The 22,386-nt window shown below is 44.6% G+C and overlaps 1 protein-coding gene across 4 annotated transcripts in view; it reads right to left on the bottom strand.

The window, feature by feature from the left end:
• PAPPA (pappalysin 1) overlaps positions 1 to 22,386 on the bottom strand; it is a 180,975-nt gene that overhangs the window by 102,498 nt on the left and 56,091 nt on the right. For all 4 annotated transcript variants that reach the window (XM_021551415.4, XM_085594030.1, XM_085594031.1 and 1 more), the window contains exons 4-7: positions 21,517 to 21,810; positions 17,447 to 17,639; positions 11,259 to 11,380; positions 5,313 to 5,820 (exon numbers count right to left, since the gene is read on the bottom strand). In XM_021551415.4, the coding sequence (XP_021407090.3) occupies positions 5,313 to 5,820; positions 11,259 to 11,380; positions 17,447 to 17,639; positions 21,517 to 21,810 (1,117 nt within the window). The remainder of the gene's footprint in view (positions 1 to 5,312; positions 5,821 to 11,258; positions 11,381 to 17,446; positions 17,640 to 21,516; positions 21,811 to 22,386) is intronic.

The raw sequence follows: 22,386 nt of genomic DNA, 5'->3' as shown, positions 1-22,386 counted from the left end.
AAGTGACTGTAAGGAAATTACAGGGGCAAGAGAAACCTGGTGGGACAGAAAGATGTTTGCTTCTTAGGGAAGTTCCAAATAGCTTTGTCCATGGAAAAAGAAAATCCTTTGACTTGCTCATTATGAACAGCTATTGCTGATCCTCCAGCATCTCTGCTTGTTCATATTTGTAGGAGCCTTCAGACTAAAGAGTCACTTTCCATTTTACTCAACTTCTCCTCATCTGGGATTTCTGACAAGTCACTGACAATATGCCCCTTCCATCTGGGGACCAGTGACAAATGGTATATTCATCAATAAGGCAAATTTGGAAACAAATTATTGTGTTGGATGAAGTAGAGGGCTAAAGCACGTGAACTGCCAAGGACCCATGAGCAATGAAACGTTAAGGACCCACAAACAGTGCCACAGGAGCCCCCCAGCCTCCTGCCATCCTGGGGGTGGCAATTTCTCTGTCATTCTGCAAGCACTCCAAGAAGCCAGAGCGAGATCTTAGTCCACCACCTTGAGGTGTTAAAACAGACTTAAAACCCAAGAAATTACATGGATTTTACAAGTTCAGCACTGAATGGAAGTCCTGATTCTAACAACATATTTTAAAATACTGTACTTGAACAAGAACTGCTGTTTACACAAATGATCAATCCTCTCCAACTATTATCAAGCAACAGAAAAGGTTTATCCATAGAATGTCAGTGCAAAATAGCCAAAACTGAGAAGAAAAACCTATTCCCTGTACAAGAAAATGCAAGCTTCTCTCTCAGTGTTTCTTTTTTGAAGTCTGAATGCAGGATCTCTATGTGTCAGCCCAGTACCAAAGCTCTGGCAGGAATGGCTCAGAATAACATATCACAGGACTGCAAACTGGCTCCTCAGCGAAGCTCAATTCTGCAAACCCAAACCTTGCAGCAGGGCTTCATGCTGAGATTCTTTCTCAGGTTATTTCAGTCAATGTCTTTGTCTTGAAAAAACCCTACTGGTTAACACCACAAAGACAACCTGATCCAGTGCTGTCCACCACACTTTGAGGCTTCTTACAAAGTTTGTGGTAGAAAACTTGGAAAATTTTCCAGCTTTTTGAAAGTTTTTCAGTTAATCTGACAACTTTCCAAAACCAACTTCAGTGTGTCTTGGCTTGGTCTGCCAGAGGGGAACATGTAGAACTTGTAAGAGCACTCTGCTCCTCCCTGTTCACAAACTGGGATACTGGGAGTGCCATGGGGAACAGAGGCTGCTCACCCCAGACTGCCCTGGTGGGGCTGACACCATCCAGAGAGATCTGGGCACTGCCTGCTCACCAAGCTCTTAAAAAATCAGCAGTGATTGCTCCCCAGCACAAGAATCCGAGTGTAAAAAAGCTCCAGGAATGGCAAAGAGCCACTACCTCAATTGCCATTGTGACCATGTCACACAGTGTTTCTAGAGAGCAGCCTCGGAGCATGTGCACAACCCACACACCGGATTCAATTGTGAGCTGAGACTTTGAGACTTGCAGATGAGGCTCCTTCCTTATCAGTTGCTGTGGTGTGAAGACTCAGCACTTCTATGCTGCACCTGGCCTGACCTCTTTTTCCCCCACTGATTTATTTAGGTGTCTTCTCTTCTCCTAGGCTCTGACTCTCATTTTGTATCCCAGATACCAGCAATTCTGGCTGATCACACACAGTGGAATTGAGTGTATCTTGCCTGGTTTCTGTAAGGCCCAAGGATAAAGTCCTAGATAAGGTCCTGTCCCTCAGAAATTAATGTTTAAGCCTCAACTTGAGCCAAGAGTTGAGATTAAAATTCAGCTTGAAAACAGAAGGTCTGGTATTATTTTGTATTTCTTAATAAAATGTTTCCACTGTTCTAGTTATTTACTCTCCTCTGTGGAGAATCCAGTGCTGACTATGCAAGGGCTATCCATTAAAGGCTATTTCTCCTCTCAGGTTAAAAGGAAGTTCCCTATCTTTGACAGGAAGAAGGTAGAAGAAATTAATTTTTCTTTCAGCATCGCTACACCTGGGGAAAGGATCTTGCTTACAAATAACAGTGCAAGCAAATATTTTCTTTGGGAGAAAAAGAGAAAGTAAAGATCAAGGTCAGAGGAGGCAAGAGTAAAGATATGTGACCGCCTTCAAAATAGCCTTCCACAGAACATGTGGGGGTGTTCTTTTATTTCATACAGAAAACATGCAAGGGCACCAAGGAGGGGCAACTGGCTTGGGGCTCATAGGGAGATAAAGGGGCTGCAAAGTCTGTCTGTAGAAATATGCTGAATTCCAGTGGTGCAGAATGAGGTAAACAGGCAGATGTGAACAGGGAGAGAGACAGCATTTACCTCTACACACATTCATAAATAGGACCATGGCCCAGTGCCTCTGTCCCTGAATTCTCTTGTCCTTTCCTTCCTGCTTAGGGAGTGCAAAGACTCTGGCTAGTCTTTGCACAAGGTTTCAGTGGAAAATTCATATTGTTTTTGCCTCTACCAGAAAACCACAACCCTATGCAGGGTTTCAAGGAGTTTTCTGTGTCTCAAGGCACAGTCCAGCAGTAGCCTCTGGATCTCCCCATCACCAGGAGATACAGATCAGTGCTGTGCCTGGATGATATAATAAAAAATTCCTCTCACTTCTCAAAAGTTCAAACACATGCAGAACTCTTGAGTCACACAATCACAGAATGGTTAAAGACCATCTTACTCCAAAGTCCCTGCCATGGCAGGGACACCTCCCACTGCCTCAGGCTGCTCCAGCCCTGTCCAGCCTGGCCTTGGGCACTGCCAGGGATCCAGGGGCAGCCACAGCTGCTCTGGGCACCTGTGCCAGGGCCTCACACCCTCATTCAGCCAAAACAGTCTCAAAGCCAACGAGTGCTCAAGAATCTGCATATATACTCACCCAGTGACTAAAACTTCATTTCCCAAGTGTCAGAGCTCACTGGAAGGATTTTCCCTCTGGTCTCTGGTAAGACACAGAAGTGAGCCCAGCTAACCTGGAGCGTTAGGATGGGATTTGGTTGTGAGGTTGGCTGTGCGAGCTTCCAGGAGCATCCATTTCTGTCCACTGATCACAAGTGGAACTCAGAAAGACTAAATTAAATGTTCTGTCTGATTTTTAGCTGTCTGTGTAACTACCTGAGACATAAAGACAGGGACAGTGCTGTTACCCAATGTGATTTAATCAATGACCCTCAGGAAAACTGCCATTAATTCCTGGCTACTGATTTGATTCTTAGAGCACTCCTCCACTTCAGCTTGCTGAAGCTAGAAGTGACCCACAAAATCCTAATAAAAGGCAAAGAAATAGGATTCAGAAGGCAAGTTGTGTTTTGGGTTTCTCTTTTTTCTTTCATATTGTGTTATGAAGTCAAAACTGGACCTGTTTCTGTGGGAACTTGTGCTAAGGTATGCAAATATTTCAAACCAAACCAATCCCATTTTCCAATGAGAGTGGGCTAGGTTTCAGGCAAAGATGCTTTCACAGCAAAATCTTGGGAAAATTCACCACTTTCCACATTTCCAATATGCCAGTATCCATCTCATGCTAAGTGCCAGCAATTGTTTGAACAAGGCTACAACCCAAGAAAGCACTTAAGCACATGCTTAACTTTCAGCACATGAGTAATCTTGGTGATGTCCTAGGTTTTCTTTTTAGATTCACTATTGTTAGCTAACTTAAATTTTTAAATCTGTAGGGACAATTTTCATCTTCTGAGATGCATAATTGGGCCATGAAAAGGGATGGTAGCTCGTGATTACTGAATTGTTAATTAATCATTTTTATTCTATTTAAATATGCTTTAGAAGACCATAATGATGTATGCTTCCTTGATATTAGCTGTACTAATTAGATCATCTTTTCTAAATTAGAGTGCAGTTTTCTTAGCAGGTTTCCTTTTATCTGGTGTTCATTTTTCAAAAGAAATTCATATTGTTCCCACAGATGAGTGAATCATTTCCAGGGAATCATGTTATGCAAAAGATATTTTTCTTCCTGGCAAATGTTTATGGGTAGATCACAGATCTCCTTGAAATTAGTAAATATTTTGAACTTTCCTCAACAGTAATGCATCTTTTTACTAGATAACTGTAACTGTATCTGGGATGACACTCAGTTTCTACAACAAACTGGTACCTTTGCAATGTTTCCCATTTCAGAGCAATCTCACACCAACACAACTTGGTTTAGTGACCCATGAAAGCAGAAAATGGAAGTGAGTGAAACACATTTTTACACCTGAACATGCACTGTATTTCTTTGCACACTTTCTTGAGCAGTTAATCAGTGCTCCAGCACTGAAAGCCCTGCTCTCTCCTTTTCTACTAAAACATTACTTTCAAAAGATTGCCAAGGAAATGGTGACCATGTTATTCCAGAGGTCGTCATTTAGGTTAGCTTAAAGATTTAATTTGTCATATCTTAGGTAGACAGCATTATCCTGTCTAGTTAAAGAAAGCCTGACTGACACATCTCCATACAGCCAGCCCAGAGTTGCCTCAAAAAGTATCCATGAAATCTCAGGCATCTCATTTGGGTTTAATGCTCCTGGTTTCAGACACAAACTATGAGGTGATCCTGACTTGGTAATTCTTGGCATGTCTATCTAGTTCAACACCTTAATAATTGCGGGAATCCAGAGCTTCCCTCTGGCTGCCCTGGCAGGTCTGGGACCCTGGCAGGGGTCAGGAACCCCCCTGGACAGAGCCCCCAGAGACACTGGCTGTGATCTCTGGCCATGGAAAAGAGTTTTCAACCTTACAGGATGAATTACCAGCTCTGAGTGTTTGATGTAAGTAATAATTAAGTGTGGCACGGGTGCAAAAGTAAAATTTTAGGATTCTAGATGAGGGGTCCAAAGGGGACAAGATGGAGGAAATTGGGTGTGCCTTGTCCTTTTTCTCCTTCTTCATGCCCTCCATGTGTCACTGTGGTGTTGGCATTTTTCTGTTGGTTCAGGCTGGGGACACACTGTCCAACGTAGGTGACAGATATTGGCACGTTCTTGTAAATGCAGCCCAGGGAGTTTCTGGTATTTAATGTTTGTAACATCCCACTGAGGGCAGAGCCCCACACGCTGCCCTGCAGGACAGAGCTGGGCAGGGCAGCAGAACATGTTAGCGATAAACAGAATAAACAACCTTGAAACAAGTACAGACCAATGATGGCTTCTGCTTTGGCAGGGGGGCTGACAGACAGAGACTTTCTACAATCTGGGAATCATCAATACCTCAGATTCTGACAAATAATCACTTGTAGTGCTGGACATTAGAAGGATGGGAAGAACAGGGCATTGTTTTGATCTATCCAGCTCTCTGGAAAGCAGCTACTTACGTGTCGACAAACCTCCTGCTGAGGTTTGAGATGACCACTGCAGATCCAGACTGGAAAGGGGGGTCCCGGACCACTTTGTACTGGATTGGTTTGCAGCCTGAGCACAGGGTGCTGTGAGGGACAGAGCTCAGCATGGCAGCATCAATTTCCAGGTGCTCGTCCAAGGTGTAGATCTGGATCCCATACACCTCCTCTCCCACTTGTCCCACATCCAGCTTTATGGTCAGTGGGATGTCACAGAAGACGTTCTGTGGCCCGAGCGAGATGTTCTTCCCACTGACGGTGAGCAGCTTGATGTCATTCACTGCTCCACTGGAGTCCCAGTCTGGGGACACGAACGTCACCCAGACCGTGAGGGACTCTGGAGTCAGGGGGTAGCGAAATTCCAGCTGCAGGTAGCAGCCCTGGGGCTCGGGGCAGGCTGGGGGCACCGTGTGTTGGTTGACGGCCGAATTGGGACTCCACGTCCTGACGCTGGATTTGCAGGGCTGCTCAACGTCAGGGTGCCCTGGAAAGGAAGGAGGAAGCAAAGAGAGGGCACAGAAGTAGGAGTTAGAGAACATGAGTTTTCGTTGGCATCAGTTTAAAGCAGACTGGCAACAGGAGAACATATCTGTCCAGGAAACCAATTATTTACTTCACCAGAACAGGCGTGGCCAGCATGGGGAAGAGGAACAGAACACCAGTGTCTCCTGGCCAGGTGGGAGACACAAACCCAGTTTAAGTGCCCAGCTGGACTGGACACCACACAACACACTCTGTGCCAGTGCAGCTGGACCTGCATTTCCTATTTCTAGTGTTTTTCCCTGTGCCAAACAATGGTATTTTCTACCTCTTCCACTTGGTAATTTACCTGATAAACAGAGTCACTTTGCCTCCAGTTCACCTTCTACTTATTATTCCCTTGCCTCTCATTCAAAAATATAATCTTTTTCCCTTTAACAAAGACAAGAAAAGAGCCTTTGTTTGTTCCAAGAAGCAGTTGTGCTGCTCAGGGGTAACTCCTGTGGCATTTACAGGTTGATCTAGCATGTTGTGCAAGGCCCCTTTTTTTGGAGGCACATGGAGCACAGGTCTGAGCTGTCTCTTTGCTCTCATTGTGATGAAACAACAGGCACTTGTGCTTTTACTCTTCTCACCATTGGCTGTGTTCAACTACATGGGAGGTAGTACTAAAAAATAATGAAAGCCACAATGCTTGCTGGGTTCCCAAATACTATGGTAACATTACAACTTGGCGTGGAGTCATGGACTGCAAGATCCAGAGGGGTCAGACGGGTGGAACAGTTGGTAACAGAATCCAGTGAGAGCTATAAATTCCCTTTTCCTTCCCAAATAATCACACAAAAAGGGAGGCAAGCATGCCAGGGAGAAGGCAAAGTACAGAAAAGAAGATAAAGAAAGGTAATGAGAGGAGAGAAATGCAGAAAGCAAAGGGGATAAAAAGGACAGCACAGTTGTTTGTAACTGAGGAAAAAAGCAAGATAAACTACTAGGCATACATGGACAAACAGGACATCACTACTAATTTAAAGAGAAAAGGGCAACATGTGAAGGTTACTCTGATTGTATGTGATTCAATGAAGTGTTAGAAATGTGTCTCTTTTGTCAAGGATAAACAGCTCAGGGAATTCTCCTGTTCATACCAAATGAACCCAGATGCAGAATAGATTTCCTGGCAGCCTTCCTGCGATTCAACGTTATTGTCCTGCAGATGCCCAGCTTTTCATGCTTCCCCCTCACCTCCCATATCCCAGAGCCCCACTCTCCTCCTCACAGGGCACAGAGAAGAGGGAGTGCCACTAAGAGCAGCATCTGGAGAGACCACAGCAGTGATACATTTTGAAGAAAGCCAGAGGTCCATTTAACACGCTCGAGTTTCCCCCCTGGCAAGTGTGTGAGCCCTGTGGATAATTAGTGTGAGCAGCAATACCCCATTCAGCTCACGTTATCTCACCCTCATTGCTTGGCTGAGCCCTCTGACGACTTTCTCAGACCCACAGCAAACTCCTGCCTGCAGCCCTAAGGTCTTTTTAAACTCCAGTATCTCAGAGGGCTTTGGAAAGATGTGTGAATTTTACCACTGCCCTCTCTCAGAAAAGAAAATGGAGCTAATGGCTCACAGCCCAGTACATCCCCACCTGGGATCCTGCAAATTCACCTCTGTCAGTTCAAGACCTCGGTAAGACTTAAATTCCAAACAAACCTGCACGTTTTGGTAGATCAGTGTACAATCGCTGGAGATGCATGAATTGGACTCAGCCTCCAGGGAGCTTAGCACACAGAGCATTACCCCAAAACAGGTGGCAGATTGTAGTCGTTCATAAACTAAAAACCTCAATGAAGCTGAGATAAAGAGACTCTTTCTTAAATATTATCCAACACCTAGACCTTATGGACAAGGACAAAAACCTTATTTCATGTAACTGGATTTCTAGAGCTAGGTAAATACTCTGAAAATTTCAAATATTTGTATGCAAAAAGAAAGGGTGTAGAAGTTATTCTTCCCTCTGCACTCAGATTCTGAAAATCCTTTGCCTTATGAGACAGCTCAGACACAGAACAGAATCTCAAGCAACATCACGTCTTGCCTAACACAAAACAGGAATGCGAGGTTTGTGAGGAAGAGCCAAACTCCATGTCCTGTTTGGAGGGCAGGAATGGCAGGTTAGGAGAGTGCTTTTCCCTAGAATGCTATCCAACAGCCTGGTGTGTCAGTCCTTCATTGTGCAGTTAAGTGCAGTCCCAGGGATGACTCCCCAGCACAGGGTCAGAGCCTCAGAGGCCATCTGGCATCAGGAGTCTCTCAGGATATCACCCCTGCTACAACTGCAACTCGCCTGCCACATTCCTTAGGTGGTCAAGATAAAGGAACCACCCAATGGGAGGGACTCCAGTGTCCATATGGGATAATTAGAATACAGAAGGAATTGCTCTTGAGGGAAATGTTAGGCCCAGGAAAAGGCTGAGCTCTAGAGCAGTGCAAGGCAGCAGCATTTTTATAATAATCTCACACTTCTCTCAGTCAGCAGTCAACCAGGCAGGAGGAACTGACTGATATATGCATATATTGCACAGCAAGCAAAGGTACCCACTGGGCTTGAGCCAAAATCACCTTTCTTACATAAAACCCCCCTTTGACAGAGTTATGGAGGTGCTGTAAGGTTTGTTGACCTAGCTGGTGCTACTGGTGAGAATCCAGGTAGGTTAGAGCCTTCTGGCTCTGCGGTGAAGATAAAGAGTAAATCAGAGCTTCCTGATCTCATAAGCCTTCCCACAACCCCTGCCAAGGAACAAGCAGCCCCTCGTGCAGGGGCCACAACTGGCTGAGAAAGAACCATGGGATGCCTCAGCCTCAGTGTTGGATCCCACCATGCTCAGGAATCAGCAGGGAATTAGGAAGGACACTGCTCACAGCAGGGTTTTGCAGTGGGCACAGCTCCCACAATAGTCCAGACCACTGCTGGTGCAGCTGCCTGTGGCAGGAGATCTCAGGAGAATGAGATCAGGCCAGCCAGAGCTGCCCCAGAGACACGTGAGGAGTGTGCCTTTCTGCTCAGAAGCTGCATGATCCTACAGAACATTCTCCATGAGTGTCATCTCAGATTTTAAAAGGAATTAATTTTGGCCGTGCTTGTGCCTCCTTTGTCTTCATTTTCCATGGACATTCAAGCAGTGGAGATTTACACCCAAGAACCCCTGCAGAAAGTGAATTTAAAGCTTGACGCCTTGAGCACTCACAGATAGACAATTAAAGAAGCCAGACAACGATCAAACTGCTATTTGTAACTCGGACCAAGTGCAAATAGGCAGAGGGCCTGAATGGCAGCGAGTGTGGTAGTGGAGACAGAAAATCATGGAGCAACAAACAAACAAACACCATAGACTTGGTATATTTTCTACCCTAAAGTGGCAACAGCTCATTAATCACGACTACCAAACTTCTGTTCCATAGAAATGGCACAGGAGCAACTAAATGAGACAGATAAGGATCAGACTGCACCCTTCATAGTTAAGAACATGCAGGCATACACAGCAAGAAGAGGAAATTAAATGCAAAATGCTGCTGAGTAATAAATCTTAGAGTAGCTTAGTTTCTCTAGGAATGATGCCTCTGGCAAGACGTGTGAGATCTAGAAGTTTTCAAATCAAAGCTTGGTGGAGAAATTTTGATGGGACTGCATATTTCAATGGAATATGCAGTCCTTTCAAAATAAAAACACTGAAAAATTGGGTTTATTTGGCCAAAATTTTATCCTGGAAGAGAAAATGGCAAGCAATTTTTAACACTATTGGGACATTGTGTTTTGACATTTTTGTGAGAAACCTTTTCGCTTTTGCACCTTGAAACACTTTCCATTTTCATATTCAAAGTTGCTTTTGCCCTAGATTCTATACTAAAAGGGGATGTTTTCAAATGTCATAATTTAACCAAAGTTCATATGAGCTAAACAAAACATTTTGGCCATCCTCAAACACTTTTTGTTTTTAATTTTCCTTCATGGAGAATTTCAAAAGTTTCAAGTTTTGTTCCAAATGAAAACAGGTTTCAAAATCTTGTAATCCTTGGCTAAGTGGAAATTCTACCTTCTACCCTGAACTACTACTGCAAGTGATCCAAACTTTGCTAATGCTGTTTACTGGGTGATCCAATCACCCTCATACCCAGAGCACTGCTTCCCAGGATGGAGCTTCCACCCAGGTGTGCTCTGAGCTGTGCCCAGCAGCCTCGGATGTCATAAAATCATGGAATGGTTTGTGTTGGAAGAGACCTAAAAGCTCCACCCTGCCATGGGCAGGGACACCTTCCACCATCCCAGGCTGCTCCAAGCCCTGTCCAACCTGGCCTTGGACACTTTTAGGAATGGGGAAGCCACAGCTTCTCTGGGTACCCTGTCCTAAATTTAGGGGGTGAGTCAGAGTGAAACACAACCTCTGCTGGGCCCCCACCCTGGGACACGGGTGTGTGGGGCAGAGGACACTGACCACTGTCCCACCAAGCAGCAGGGGCACAGCTCATTGCACATGCTGACCTTAGGACAAGGGAGAGCTCCTGGGCAGCAGCCCAAATAATATTCCATACAGAATAACTTCCATGTAACTTCCTTTAGTTGCAGGACAAATAAACCCTTAACATAAGGAGGCATTTGTATAATGAGTTTGCAAAATCCAGGGTTGTCCTTGGGGCTCAGTGGGCTCACCTGTGTGCTCATGGAGAAGCGTGGCTGCTCCGGAAGGGAAAGCTCGTGAGGGACAGACTGAAATAACTCTGCTCTTTCCAAACTGTGATTTGGGATGACTGACCTTTGCCTGGTGCAATCTTAAATATGCTCCACCACATACACCCAGGGACGTAACGGAAGGGACGTGTGGAGGAGTTAATGATGGAGATCTAATGGCACTGCACAACCAGCCCTGCAGACCATTCTCCCTCCAACAGGCTCCAAGAGAATGACTTGCAAAACATCCTGAACAAGAGGGCTTGACGTGGTCACCTGCATTCCTGCTGCAGGCAACTTGCCCAAAGGGCAACCTCCGTCCAGCCTGGCTGCTGCAGCCCACTGCTATTCACCACAAGTGAAGGCAGCACAAATCAGGCCCAAATAAAAAACAATTCCTCGCTTTTGGAGTTAGAGTAGAAGGAGTAAACAGCTCCCCTGAGGAATTCGTCTGGCAGACGTGAATGGTCAGCATTTCTTGGCACTCTGCTGCTTTGTGAAATTCATGTTCAGCTCCTGGAATTCACTTAATTCATGGGCAGGGGCAGGACTCAGGGGCCAAAACACAGATATTTGAGCCAGTGGCATTCCTTCAGTGTTCCTCTGTCCACATTACCTGCAGGTATAACCAATCACTCCCAGATTCTCCCACTGTCTTTGTGGCTCTCCCTTTGCTCTGTCCCCCCCTCTCTCCCACTGTGTGTCTGTTCCCATTCCTGTGGCTTACCTTCTGCCTCCCGTGGGCTCCAGTGCCCCGAGGGATCACAGGGCATGGGAGAAGAGGCGCTGAAGGCGTATTGCACCAGGACTCTTCCTTCTGCACACAGATCACATGCTGATCCCACTTCTCTAGGAGGCCAGGAAAACAGGAAAACACACCAACTTAGTAACAGCTGAATGAGCTGCTTATTCAACTATATTAAAGGCAATAAGACTTAGAATTCAGGTCCACTTAACCCCCTTTTCTCAAGGCACTGACAAAAGTCTTTTCTGATGCTGACCTTCTGTAGAATTAAGTCAAGAGCCTGTGTAAAAAAGCATTTTTTGAGCCCTCTGTCCAACACAAAATGACAGCAACCTGGGAAATTACATTCACCTATATTTTTTTCCTCCTCTGCACTGGACCAAACCATGACAAAAGAAAACACACGTTGCTCAGGGGTTCGAGCAGAGAAATTTGCTTCAGGAGTTTTCAGATCTATTTCTGCTCTCACCTTGGATTTATTTATTGCTTGAACTTGTGGCGTCTTTAGGATTGTCCTACCAGCAAGATTGGCTGAGCAGGGATATCCAGTTAAACACCAATTCACGAATTATTAAATGGTTTGGGTTGGGAAGGACTTGAAGCTCATCTCATTCCACTCCCTGCCATGGCAGGGACACCTCCCACTATCCCAGGTGCTCCCAGCCCTGTCCAACCTGGTCTTGGACACTGCCAGGGATCCAGGGGCAGCCACAGCTGCTCTGGGCACCCTGTGCCAGGGCCTCACCACTCCCACAGGGAGTAATTTCTTCCTAACATCTAATCCAAAACTACCCTCGGTCAGTTTAAATTGTTTTGCTAATACATTCACAAGATCAGGTTTAAAGTTGATGTAGACTGGAGTAACTCTAATATCCTCCATAAAGTTAAGCTGATTTATAGCAGCTGAGGATGCAATTCACACAGTTCAGCCCTATGTTCCTTGGGGTCACAAATTTGGAACTCTTTATGAGCCAAAGTACATGGTTATTTACCCCGGTAAGCTGCTTACTATTCAGAATTAATTGTTCTGCTTTAAGGAACACTTTCTGCTGAAATGGAAAGTTAAAAATTAATTATTCTAATGATCAAACACACCGGAAAGGACAGAAGTTTTAGGCAAACAATTTGTGTGCAACACAGTGTACTCTCTATGCTACTCTAGTAAGAACAGCTTGAGTCAATTATTAAATAATTTATATCAACTATTATAATCAGCTATGCAAATTTTAACCATCATAACCACCACTGCATGATTTATTTCAGCACTGCTTTGAAGAGAGGACTGTGATCCTCAGGCAGAGGTTATTTGGGATCCTCAGTGGCTGAGGCACACCAAGAGAGACAGTAACTGGCTGAACTTGTGCAGCTCAGGAAGGGATGAACCTGCTGAAAACACCTGAAAAATGCAACGTGGCAATGGAGCAGAATAAAGAAGAGGAAGACAAAGGTGGCCCCCTCTTCCTTTCATGGTCTGTAACACTGGTAATGAAAAAATGTGGGCATTTTGTGAGTAACTTCTCTTCGTGTCTCACTTCACCCACCTGCACCACTGGTATGATATTGCCTCTATTTCATTTCTCAGCTGCCTATTTAGCAGAGGTTTAGGTGTCTGACTCAGCTTGCCTGAATAATACATGCAAACCCAAAATTTAAAAAAACCCCAAGAAACTTGAATAAATGGTCCTGAGAAATCAAAATGTAGAATTATTGTTGTGCAGTTGTTCTTCAGACATTTCCACGGCCACTCAGGATAGAAGTCCCTGCAATAATGATCTTTCAGTTTCTCTACAAAGAGACTCTGCATTAGCACTTGGTCCTGGATGAGGAGAGGGCTCTGGAAGCCAAGTTTCCACAATTAGGATTGCTTTTTACTCAAATTAGCAGCTATACAATTTCATCACAGGCTGCCATGGTGGAAAAAAACTGTAGGCTTATGGACAAACATTTCCTTTTACCAGTGAGGACTTGGAGGTAAGAGAGAAATCACAAGGAGCATCATGTGGGAAAGGCTATGAGCAAACTTTCTCTTTTTACTTTTCCAGTTTGGGAGCCAAACTCAACCCTGATGTAATTCCACTGGCTGAAAGGACTTACACAGGGGATGACTCCTGGGTTAAAGTTTTTGGTCTGCAGGCTCTTGCACACAAATCCTATAAAGAGCCATGAATGTCAAACCTAATTATGGAATTGCATTTACAGGCTTATGAAAACCTAAGCCAGGTCCTTATACCTTATGAAACCATAGACAACAAGAAAAAATGAGCATAAATTGGTGCTCAGAAACCACAATTAATTAGGAATGATAGCCATATCTGCCACCTTATACACGTGGCACATGTGGCACATGACTGCCCAAAGTGCAGGCTAATGGAAAATCTAGACTTTTCTGTTTTCTAATAAGCCAAGTACTGGGGGAATTCCAGCTTATGAAGTTCAGAGCACAGGAGGAATTAATTCCTACAGCATGATATTTCAGTGAAGTGGTTCAAAATCTAAAGATTACTAGTGAAAAACAGACCATTTCCTTCAGGGCCAGCACCAGTTCAGTAGGCAACTCAAAACCACTAAAAATCTGTCATTCCTTTGGGTAAAGAGTGCCTGTTTATAGACTAAATTTGAGCTGCTGTACTTGAAATTCAGGATTGGTCCTCTCCCTTCTAAGGCACTGAAACTTTCCAGCAAGGTTTAACAGAGTGATTATCAAGCCCAGCCATCTCTGGGACACCACACTGACCAAAATATTTGCTTGCTAAGAATGAGATAGAATCAGATTCATGGAAATTAATGCTGTCACCTCAATGAAAACTTGGAGAAAGATGCATTCAAAAGATTTCTGCCCAAATTTGCTGCAGAGCCCCATGACAATAACTGTTCACATCTGCCCACGCATCTCAGACAGGAGGTGCACGAATGGATGTTCAGAGGCAGCAGATGAGCACATCCAATGGACACAGTCAGGAAATGAAGTGACTTCTCTTTTTCTTGCTTGTTTTCACTTGTTTCATTTGCTTTATTGTTATTTTAATATTACATGTCATTGTGTGTGCATTTTTTCATACTTTTTGAAAGGGAGGATGGAGAACGGGAAGGATTCCAATCCTGTGGACAGGACCTACAAGAAGAAATTCTGGTTCTAGATATATTTGATTACTGGGGATATTTGGGAGCCCAACTAGCTGCTGGAGCTTAGGGTCAAAGCATCTTGACAAATTTACATGCAGGTAAATGACTCTCTAGAGTGAGAGAGCAAATATCAATTGAACACTCTGAAGAAGCCAGGAGGGTCCATCAGGAAGAAGATTTTACTGCTGTGCACAACTCTTGTGTCTACTTTTGCTAAATTATGAGAATGCAGGGGAGCCACCCCCAAATTTACAGGAACGAGGAGTTAACATTGCTTTCTGCCCCTAAATCCATGTAAGTAACCACATAATTTGAAGACCCTATGAGGAAAGCATCCAATGCCCCTATGACAGAGTTACATCTAAGCAGGGAACAGAACACGGTCTTTACTTCCATGCCCCATCTCCCTTCAACCTGTCAGGACCTCCCACAGATACAGGCAGCCCAGTGCTGCGTTTTTAAACAGAAGGCTAAATTTTCCCTCCCTGACTTTCATTAAGCAGAGGTCACTGCCTGTGCACAGCTCTGGAGAATAAAAGAGACATAAAAGGAACTTGAGTTACGCCGAGCACGCCCACAGCAGCATTGTAATTGGGATCAGGAGTGAGCTCTGGGAGTGAAATTCCTCCTGTTCCCCACCTCCAGCACTCGGAACAGTCCTGGAGCAGGGAAGCTGGACCCAGTTTTGCCAGGAACCAGAGTGGAGGTGTGCTGCAGGACCACACCTGATGTGCTCCTGTGGGAGCACCGTGAGCCCCCCGAGCCCTGCGGTGTTGACGTCAGGTCTTCATTAACAACTGTTTTGCGCTGGAGATCTACTTCTATTGGGCCACAACACTTGCTAATGTAGCCAGAGCCATTCATCCTTTGAAGGCCCTTTTACACTGTCAAAACAGCAAGGAAGGGGCCTCTGTGCATTAGAAACCAGGCCCAAGGCACTCAGCAGCTGAGTATCAGTCTTCTGTTTTTTACATGAATAGTCCCATTGAAGTGAATGAGTTTATTCATTCAAGTGAGGCAAGTAAAATTTGGGCCAATGGTGTGCACTTTGTGTAAAAATATCTGCAAAGATTTACAGTATTCCCACACACAGATAAGATTATACTTGGCCAATTTTACCTCCTACTTGTCTTGCACAGTGACCCAATTTCACAAATTGATACAGGCATGAGTCTCTGACCGAGCAGAGCTGGACACGGCGGATCTGGAAGTCCAGCACGTGGGCTTTTCCAGGATTAGTCACTAGAATAAATAATACTATCATCCTTGTTTTGATTAGCAGATCAAAAATTTGAGCATGTTCTAGGCAGGATCATTTTTATATGTTTCAGTGACATTTTGAAATGGTCACGGCAACATTGCTGTATCCGTTAGCAGTGGGAATCTCATTTTAACAAGGAATTGGACTCCAAGTATTTGAGGCTGTCTCTTTAAATCTCTTCAGTGATACTGAGCACACAGATTTGAAAACCCAAAGGACTTTTTTTTTTCCTGGAAAATCACTCTTTATTTAACATATGATAACTCTGTTATGAAATTTTAGATTTAACGGGCTATCCACTGTGTGTTATTTAAGAAGCTAGTAACTAGAGGTTATTAAGAACATATTGATTGAGTTATAAGAAATATGTAATAAAGACATATTTGGTTACATAACAATTAACTCTGCATCAATGTGTTTTTTAGAGGCAGATGGCATTTATTTAACACACAATAAGCATCTTCTGAAATCTAAATTAAATTGGAGAAACTTAATTTACCTAAAAATGATTATGGGCTGAAAAATTCTGAATTAATTTTCAGAACTGTATGAGTCTTTTTCGCAGGTAGGGAATAAAAGGATTTGGTTACAAAACTATAATTAAAGCAAACACAGTTCAGAGCACAAGACCTCTTTTTATCAATTCCTAACAGGATTTGATTTCCCTCTCCATATTAATCTGCAATAAGGGTGGAAAATCTCATCTGAGCAGAAAATAACAGCTCTCTGCCTAGTGGAATAAAGTACAAGCTGGCCACTGAAATGGCCATGGTGTCCTAGCAGTGCTGGAAGGAGTTTCATCCCTGATGGAGGCAGTGGTTTCAAGGTGCTCTCCCAGCACAAAGCAGCAGTGCTGAGGCAGCTTTTTGGGTGCTAATACGCTTGTAAATTTGGCCTCCTGTGCTCTGAACTGCTGCGCTCCTGAAGGACACTCCAAGTTTGCTCTCTATAAAACAACAAAGCAAGAGGTGGAGAAGAAGTGCAAATGGGGATGTGAGTTAATGGTAACGTGAGAAGGTCAGTGAATTGGGAAGTTCTCTGCCAGGACTCCCATAGCTCCTGCAGTTCATCCAAGAGCTGCACAAGAGCATTTAGATGAACTACCCAGTTACTCATGTCGTACTGGGGCAGAATTGCTCTGAATGTGGGCTGCAATGAGTGCAACTCCTGCCCAGAGCCCTACATTTTCCATTATTGACATCACATAGCTGCATGGCTGCCAGACAGGAATACACATCCCTACCCTGACCTCCAGGACAACATTCACATCATATCCAGGGCTCTGGGACTTTGACTCTGCCTTGCTCAGTTCCCATCTCACATCTACAGCTCAAAGGAGGAGGTTTTTTTCCCTGTCCTGGTCCAGTCACCTCCTTGCCCATGAGCTCTGTGTTGTAAAAACAAGATCCACTTTGTCCTTGCAAAGGGAATGTGAAAAGGGAAGAGGGGGGAACATGCAGGCACAGCCAAAGCCCACAGGTATTTGTGAGCAGCAACAGCAGCAGGAATCACAGGGCTGGAATCTTTGATTGAAAATTCCTCCCATAACATATGGAGAAGGATTTGCCCTTTACATGGCAAATCAATGGCCTTCAACTGAGTGCTACAGGCTGAGAAAGGAAGAGCAGACAACAAATCAATAACCTCCTCAGCATGAACCAATTTAGGAAAGAGCCTTAACCCAGGCTGAGCACTGCACATGACCAAGCCGCGCTCCTGGAGCGGGGCCTCCAGTTCTCCCTTTCCCATTTTTCCAGCACAAAAGTACAGAGCAGAGCATGGTCACCTTTCAAAGAAGTGGCCATCGATGGGTGGAAACCACTCGAGGGTGACAGAGGTGGAGGTGCGAGCCACAATCTGGGGGGCAATCGCCACGGGAGCTGGTTTCTTGGTGGGCTGCCAGCTCTGGTAGACGAGGTCCAGGTAGCAGTGCATCCTGGCCACCTGGTTGGGCGTGAAGGAGTCGGTGCAGTCGTCGTCTGGAATTCAAACAGAAGCCACGTCAGCCACGTGGGAGAGGAGGTGGGAGCAAGGGGAAGAATTACGACCTGGTGAATGGCAGCTCCTTGGAAGAGCCGGGCTGGGATCCCACAGCACTCCAGAGTTAATGGTCTGTGAAGGAATTAGTGCAGCCATCACTTGTGGAGGTAGGTGAAAGGAAACAATGGTTAAAAAGGAAGGAAATAAATCAATAAATGTTCCCTCCCCCTGACCTGGGATACACCTGAAGCACACAGAAATCATCCCTAAACGAGGCAGACACATGGAGGGGAAGAAACAGAAAGCTTCAGTGCAGCACCTTCTGCTCAGGATTTGGGCCACCAGTGGAGCTCTGGGTTTAAAAGAATTTCACATTTAAAATAATATCTCTGAGAAAGAGATAAGGAAGATGGAAGGGTAAAGGAGAAAATACTGACTGGCAGTCATGCAAACTAAGGGCAACAGACTGTCAGATCTCTTAGATTAAAACACCAGAGAATTTAAAAATGCATAACTTTTAAAGTTCTTAAATTTTCTAATGAGCAAATAAAAATGTTCTGAAAGATCAATTCAAAATATCATTCCAAACACTGATAAAAATGTAAATTTTCAGTGCATAAAATAACTTCAGTCCTATAAAAAATCTCCCCCATTACCAACAAGATTCTAACCCCTTTCTGAACATTTCTTGATATTTCTTATTTCTTTTTAATTCAAAACGAAGAAATAATTATGCTGGATAACTTCCCATAAATACCCATTTCTCATTTCATCTTGTTTTCCTCAAACATGATTTGGCAACAAGAACACATCCAGTGCCCTCTGAACACCATACAGCTTTACAACTACAATGCCCCAGAGTAGCAGAAAATTGCTGTTTCTCTATTGTGCAGACCCCAGAGGGAATAAATATGTTGTGCAAAGTCACCCAGCAAAGCTACGCTAAGGAACTCGATGCTAAGCACTTCAACCATTTTTCTGGTGCTCTTCCCATCAGTTGAAAAGCTCTTGAAAAGACAGAGTGTTTCTTCACGTGTGCCTGCAGAGTTCTGAGCCCAGCAGAGCTCGGTCCCAGCTGGGATCCAAACACAATGACAGTTCTGCACAGGTCAAGTGCTGCACTTCTCTGGGAAGATGCAGGTCACCAGAGGCTGCTTGGGAGCTGTGTGTAAGTTCAATATTGTGACAGCGTTAGGAGATACTCTGATGTTTGCAAGTCTGTGCCCTGCGGTACTCCAGAGGAACAAGAAAATATGAATTTCTTCTAAAGACAAATGAGTATTTGCTGGCTGATTTAAAACCTGGCCACATCTTCCCAGAGATGCAGGCAAAAGGAGACGGCTCCTGTCGGGATCCTGCTCAGACTCCAGCCCTCCCACAGTAGGGACACACTAACTCACTTGTTTTCCTGTGTCTCTCCCAGTTCCACTGAGCAGTGACACTCCTCTGATCAAACATGCACAGCAGATAGACACACACCACCCGCTTGATAATATCTACAAATCCCTGTGGGTATGCAAAAAGCTGCTTAAATGTGACATCTCTGGATTTCCTCAATAATTATCGATGGTCTACCCCTGAGCACGCTGTAAAAGCCATAAATATTCTTCACGGAAGCAGAGAAGGAGACAAAGGCCCTTAATAGCCATCATAAAAGAACAATAAAATATATATCGGACAAAGCAGTGGGACAATGGCACAGGAGAAAGATGACCTGCATTCTCAATCTGTTTAAACATCAGCACAGCCTGTGTCCAGGGGGAGGGGAAGGGAGGAGAGGCAAGGGAGAAAGATGTTCCACTCAATATCAAGAAAGGTTTGAGATCCTCAGATAAAGCAATAATTAGAGAAATTCTATACTTTGCTGGGATGATTATGCCAACAGAATTCAGAAGAATTCATAATGATTTCATGGAAAGTCATCTAAAAGACTAACTAATATTTTATTTGGGTACACCACAGCTATTTGGACTTGTAAAAATAATTTACAAGTCCTATTTCTCACACTACCTAATCTTTTGGCCATTGTAACTTGTTATTCCAGGAAAAATAAAAATTGTCAATCAAAGTCTGTGCTTTGCTCAGGGCTGGGGGTAGCTGGGCAGATGGATGGGACAGGAACAGACAGACAAATACAATAAGATCAAGCTGTACATGAGCAGCAAAACAGAAATGAAAGAAAGGCAATTCCTAGAACTGCATGACCTCAACCTACATGTTTCAAAGGTATTTTGACAGCAATTTGATATCCTGATATATTTTACTCCACTGGCAACAACAGAAAAGCAAACAGATTCATTCTTGAGCTTTAGAGATATCTATCATGTCGCTTCACTTGATTTTTCAATGGAAAAGAAGAGGTTTCAGCTCAGAATACCAGCACACATGTAGCTCCCAGGAGCAGATGGGTATCTCTGTGGTCTGCCTTTGCCTCAGCTCCCGAGTCAGCTGGCAAGGAAAGTTCTCTTTGGGAGATAAGAGCTCAGAGTCTTGAAACAGGCACGCTCCACCTCTCACCAGATCCCCACGAGCAGATTTGGTGGGGGGATTTTGGCATCTGGAGTGGCCCTGTCTTATCTGAGGGATGTTACCATGAGGCTGGACTTGGTGCTCAGGCTCCCTGCCTGACCACAGGCACCACAGCACAGAGCACACTGAGGCACTGGCTTGGTGTGTTTGTCCCTGAAAGCACCCTCTAAACAGAAAAATAGAGAGAAAACTTGGCATTGCTTTTAGCTAGTGCCACAAAGGGCATAAAAGCATTTTGGTTATAAATCATTTCAATCCATGCCCCAGATGACATTAAACACTTTGCTTCTCTACAGTTTTATTATAGAATAAGCACTCCTGTGACCTTTTGAGTGGGAAATCTGTGTTTTTGCCTGGAGTATAAAGGTGCCCTTCAGTGTCTGTAAGTATATTGGTTGCCTTTAAAATGTTGTTGATTCTGTCAGCTCACTGTCATGGATTGCCACTGCAGAAAGACCCTGCGGCCCAAAATAACAGGAAAAACAAGTCAAGATATCCCCTGTTCCTCCTGAGAAATAACAGAAGAGCTTTCAGCTCCCCTTGAGCTTCCAGAGGTGCATCAAGGACCCCACTCCAGCCTCAAGCAGTGGGCAGGGTCACAGGAGCAAATGCCCTCTTTGGGATTTCTCTGTTGGGATAATGCACATTTGGGCAGCAGAGCTGTGCCTGCAGAGTTGTAACCACATCAGCTTTTGCTTTGAGGGGTGGCTTTACCACACTGATATGGAGCCTCTGTTGTTGCCCTCCCAGTACAGACCAGCACAGCACACTGGTAGTCCTTGACTAGGCAGAATCCCACTATTCACATTCTAAAGATGGAACTGGGATGTGGTTCCAAATCAAACCCAAACATGGCATTTCAACAGACACCTGGAGGCATGGGCAGTGCCTCGTTAGCTGTCCACTTGTCACAGGGTTATCCGACAGCTTTGATGGTATCAACATTCATATGACATTCTATATGTCCTTGGGAGAGTATAAAAAATCTCTGGATTTGAGTTTTTCAAAGACCTCATAGATCAGGAATCCAGATCTCAGAGAAACAGGGTGTCAGGTTTGCTGTAGAGCCTTTAGAAGCTGTTTTCTTAATGCTTATCTCATTTCTTCCATCCCCCAAAACTTCTGCCTGGTCTTTGCATGAAACTCTGTGAATTTGGGGGAAAACTGGGATAAAATAAAAGGAGAACTAAAAGGGATTCTGGAGGCTATCAAGTCTGATCCCTCATCAAGCCAGGACCTAGACCTTTATCAGCATAAAGAAATGGACTGGGAAATCAGGGGTAATACCTGAATTCTTTGTTCCTGCTTAGCCACAGACCCCCCAGCAACCCCAGCAAAGGCCAGTACCTGCGTAGCTCATGAAGTTACTGAAGGGCGTGTTCAGGAAACTGTGGAAACCACAGGTGTCATTGCCAGGCCCAGGGTCCCCACACAGCTTGTGCTTAGGAGCAGGGTTGGTGTCACTGCACAGGTCCCCAGTCTCGAAGGAGGGCTCCGTTTCCATGCACGGGTCGCTGCAGGACAGGATCTCAGAGATGCCCCTGAAGACGTGGTAGAGCCCCAGGCTGTGCCCAATTTCGTGGATCATGGTGTGCGTGTGGCCAGGGATTCCGTAGAAGGAGGGATTGAGCACGATGCCACCTGCAAGGGGAAAGGGAACACTTCTAGGTTTGCCTTGTGTTCCTCAGGACAGCAGGAGAAAGGGGAAACACCTTCCTAAGGGTAGGTCCTCGGGCAGTTTGTTGGATCCTCTGTAACACAGACAGGTTTTTGCAGAACCAGACACATTTCCTGCCCAGAGAAGTTTCATCTCCCCCTTAATCTGTGGCTCTAAGGAGGAGGAACTGTGGGACAAAGCTCAACATCCCAAACCAAAAACATTGCAACAATCAGTCTTTCAACTGAATAAACGCACGTTAGTTTTTTTGTTAACTTAGAGGAAAATCCTGCATGAAATTACTTCCTACTATGCTATTTTAGATAATGTCATGTGCTTAAAGAGTGTGACTCTGCCCAGAAAGGTGTAAGCAACATATTTGACACCAAGAGTCAAACAAAACACACCTGGAACAATCTGTGTATAATATTCCCCAGCGTAAAGATGTGAGAAAAGCTTATTAACTTCTGAAACACCCTGAGAATTGCAGAAGACTCCACCAATACTTGCAAATTAAGAGCTGGGCAAAGCAAAGTGTGCACACCCAAGGCTGGAGCAGT

This window comes from Lonchura striata, chromosome 17 (assembly GCF_050655825.1).
Source record: "Lonchura striata isolate lonStrDom1 chromosome 17, ASM5065582v1, whole genome shotgun sequence".
In the NCBI taxonomy this organism is placed as follows: Eukaryota; Metazoa; Chordata; class Aves; order Passeriformes; family Estrildidae; genus Lonchura; species Lonchura striata.
Note: the sequence above shows the minus strand (reverse complement) of the source record. Positions and strands in the feature narration are given on the sequence as shown.